General features: G+C 44.6%; 1 protein-coding gene across 1 annotated transcript in view; it reads right to left on the bottom strand.

Moving 5' to 3' along the window:
- sspo (SCO-spondin) overlaps positions 1-2,713 on the bottom strand; it is a 159,835-nt gene that overhangs the window by 72,225 nt on the left and 84,897 nt on the right. Inside the window, exons 81-85 of the mRNA XM_015377502.1 lie at positions 1,081-1,247; positions 848-990; positions 519-739; positions 391-426; positions 51-215 (exon numbers count right to left, since the gene is read on the bottom strand). Of these exons, the coding sequence (XP_015232988.1) occupies positions 51-215; positions 391-426; positions 519-739; positions 848-990; positions 1,081-1,247 (732 nt within the window). The remainder of the gene's footprint in view (positions 1-50; positions 216-390; positions 427-518; positions 740-847; positions 991-1,080; positions 1,248-2,713) is intronic.

Below are 2,713 nucleotides of genomic sequence, written 5' to 3'. Positions count from 1 at the left end.
CTCGCGAGATCAGGATGGTCTCACGAGGCTAGGGAAGCATAGCATCAAACCTGGACACTGGGGCAGGTTGCAGGCTTTCTCCTGGTGAGAGATCCCAGAGCAGGGAGGTTTGGCACACTGTCGATGACGAGACTTTGTAGCAGGGCTTTGGACATCGGTGCATGTTTTGGTGCAGGAACTCCACAGGGACCACGGAGAGAAGCCTGAATCATCCTCTAAATGAAAACAGAGTGGAAAAGAAGATGAAATGACTTAAATCAGCAGGTGATGCTGAGCTTTAATGGGTCAGTCAAAAATATCATCAGCATCAGATCATTAAAGACAACATACTTCAGGGAAAGCTGTTGCTGAATCAGATTTAAAGTAAGTAAAAAATAATGAATATTCTACCTGGAATAGCTGGTTCTACTGTTGGAACAATAGTAGCTGAAAAAAAAGAAAAATTAATGTTCATTTTAACCATCTGGGATTAATTCCATCTGCATCCAGGAGCTCTTATCTCTCAGTATAACCCCCACCTGGACAGTCAGGGGCCTGGCAGTAGGTGGTCTCCTGGCGGGGACCCTGACAGTGTCTCCCACCATGGGCTGGGGCAGGCTGTGTGCAGCTCCTGAATCGACTCTTCACTCCCAAACCTCCACAGGAGAGTGAGCAGTGGCTCCAGGGGCCCCATGGTGACAAACCACCATCCACTGGGCAGAACTCCAGGGAGCAGTTCCACCTGCCATGCTCACACTCACTATTAGAAAAAAAAAAACAATGATCCCAGGATAAGTTGGAATGTTGTTACATACTTTTAGGGTCGATTTAATGTAAATCTGCAGTTATTCCCAAAGTCTTAGCCTACCAGGTGCTGCAGTCATGAGTTAAAGTTTCTCCAGACATGAGCTCCATCCCTTCTGAGATATTGGAGAGCAGAAACGGTTCAGGTGTGATGGACACGGTCCGCAGGGAGGCCAGGAACTCTTTATCCACCAGACATGGACACTCCTGAAACACAGAGATGGGTCATTTCTGTAACCTTACTTTAGTTTTTATCTGTCTTTAAAACTGCACCACCTAAAGTGGCTCAGGACCCACCGGTGTGCACCTTCCACGGTGTTGGTAGGTGTGCGGGGGGCAGTGGCAGCCCTCCTCACAGCTGTCAGAGTAGCAGCCCTCTCTGCCGCTGAGCTGAGCGCAGCTGAAGGGACAGCCCTCTCCACGCTCACACTCCCTGTACAGCTTGCCTGGAGGGCAGCCGACATCTGCAGAAAAACAGGCAAAAACAGAGATAATAACACGAGCTGCTCACTTTCTAAAGATCAAGAGACAATACAACAGGATAAAATCTCTAAAACCAAAATCTAAAAAAAAATCTTATTTAAAAAGCAGAAAACGTAGTTATTTTTTAATGTTCAATGCTGGAAATAAAGCTATTAATCTGAAGGTTTGTTTCTATTAAAAGTCATAATGTGGGCGATCCAGTAGATGGGAGTTTCCTGGTGTAACCACACGTGTCAGCAATGTGCACATGTACGTGCACGTGTCGTACGAAACAGATATGTGCAACTTCAGCATGAACACAGCAGAGAGTCGATGGCGCAGAGCCACGGCTTCAGCATTTTTACAGAAAAAGAGCTACTGTAGGCTTAATATTGCTGTGATTGGATCATTATGTGCAGGAAAAAAAAGACTTTATAAACAACGTTGGTTTCAAGCTGGAACTTTTATAAAATAATAATTTTACATTTTCTTACACAAAAATCCTGCGTTAGGAATCCAGTTTGTGTGGGTTGTGTTTTTGTGTTTTCTCCCTCCACCACCAGGTGGCGCTTGGTTCTTGTTGGCCCTCTCACACACCTGCGGATGGTTGCCTCATTACCGGAGGACTCTTAAGCTGCTGACTGCCACTACCTCGGAGCCAAGCTAAGTTTTGCTGGGTCAAACTGAGTTTTTGTCAACCTGAGCCTAATCTTGTTGTTTTTGTCTTTGCCTCTCGGCAGGAAGTCATCCTGCTAACTGGATGTTTTGGACCTTCTCCCCCTGGAAGGATCGTCTGAGCTTCACACTGAGCTGGGGATTCAAACTGGAGGTTTGGATCTACTTTTCCCCAAAGGATTGTTTGAGCTTCTCACTGAGCAGGGGATTCATCTCCACAAGAAACCATTCAAGTACCGCAGGAAAACTAAGTGGCAGTCAGCTCCTCCATTCCTCAAAGAAACACTTCAACCTTGGTAAACCCCGTCCGCCCTCCAACGAGCAAGTCAATTACTAGAACAACCCGCACCGACTGGATTCAGAGAAAGACACCTTTTCTGGAAACATGAGTCCTGTTGTCTTTATTCCCTTTGCAAATTGAAGCTCAAATTTCCCACTGAGCCTGAACTAACCACAGGAACTTCCCCTTCACTTTTCAGTCCTGGTTCGCCCGTGTTCAGAGCAGCACTGGACCCTTCTATACCAGTTCACAATAAACCTGTTAAACATTCCCATGGTCTCTCTGTTTGTTTTTTTCTGCATGTGGGTCAGATCTTAGAATAAAATCATGACATCCTGGGATCATACACTCCTGTTTCTCTCTACTTGTGTAACACTTGTTTAATTCTATTGCAAAGTACATATTTTATTTTTGTTAAATTATATATCTATTTTAAACATTCCTTTTTCTGCACGTTGACAATCTTCAATTGGCTTTAAAATAGGTATGTTTAAAATAGATATATAATTTAAC

This window comes from Cyprinodon variegatus, unplaced genomic scaffold (assembly GCF_000732505.1).
Source record: "Cyprinodon variegatus isolate N-32 unplaced genomic scaffold, C_variegatus-1.0 Scaffold155, whole genome shotgun sequence".
Lineage (NCBI taxonomy): Eukaryota > Metazoa > Chordata > Actinopteri > Cyprinodontiformes > Cyprinodontidae > Cyprinodon > Cyprinodon variegatus.
This window is presented reverse-complemented; position numbering and strand designations above follow the sequence as displayed.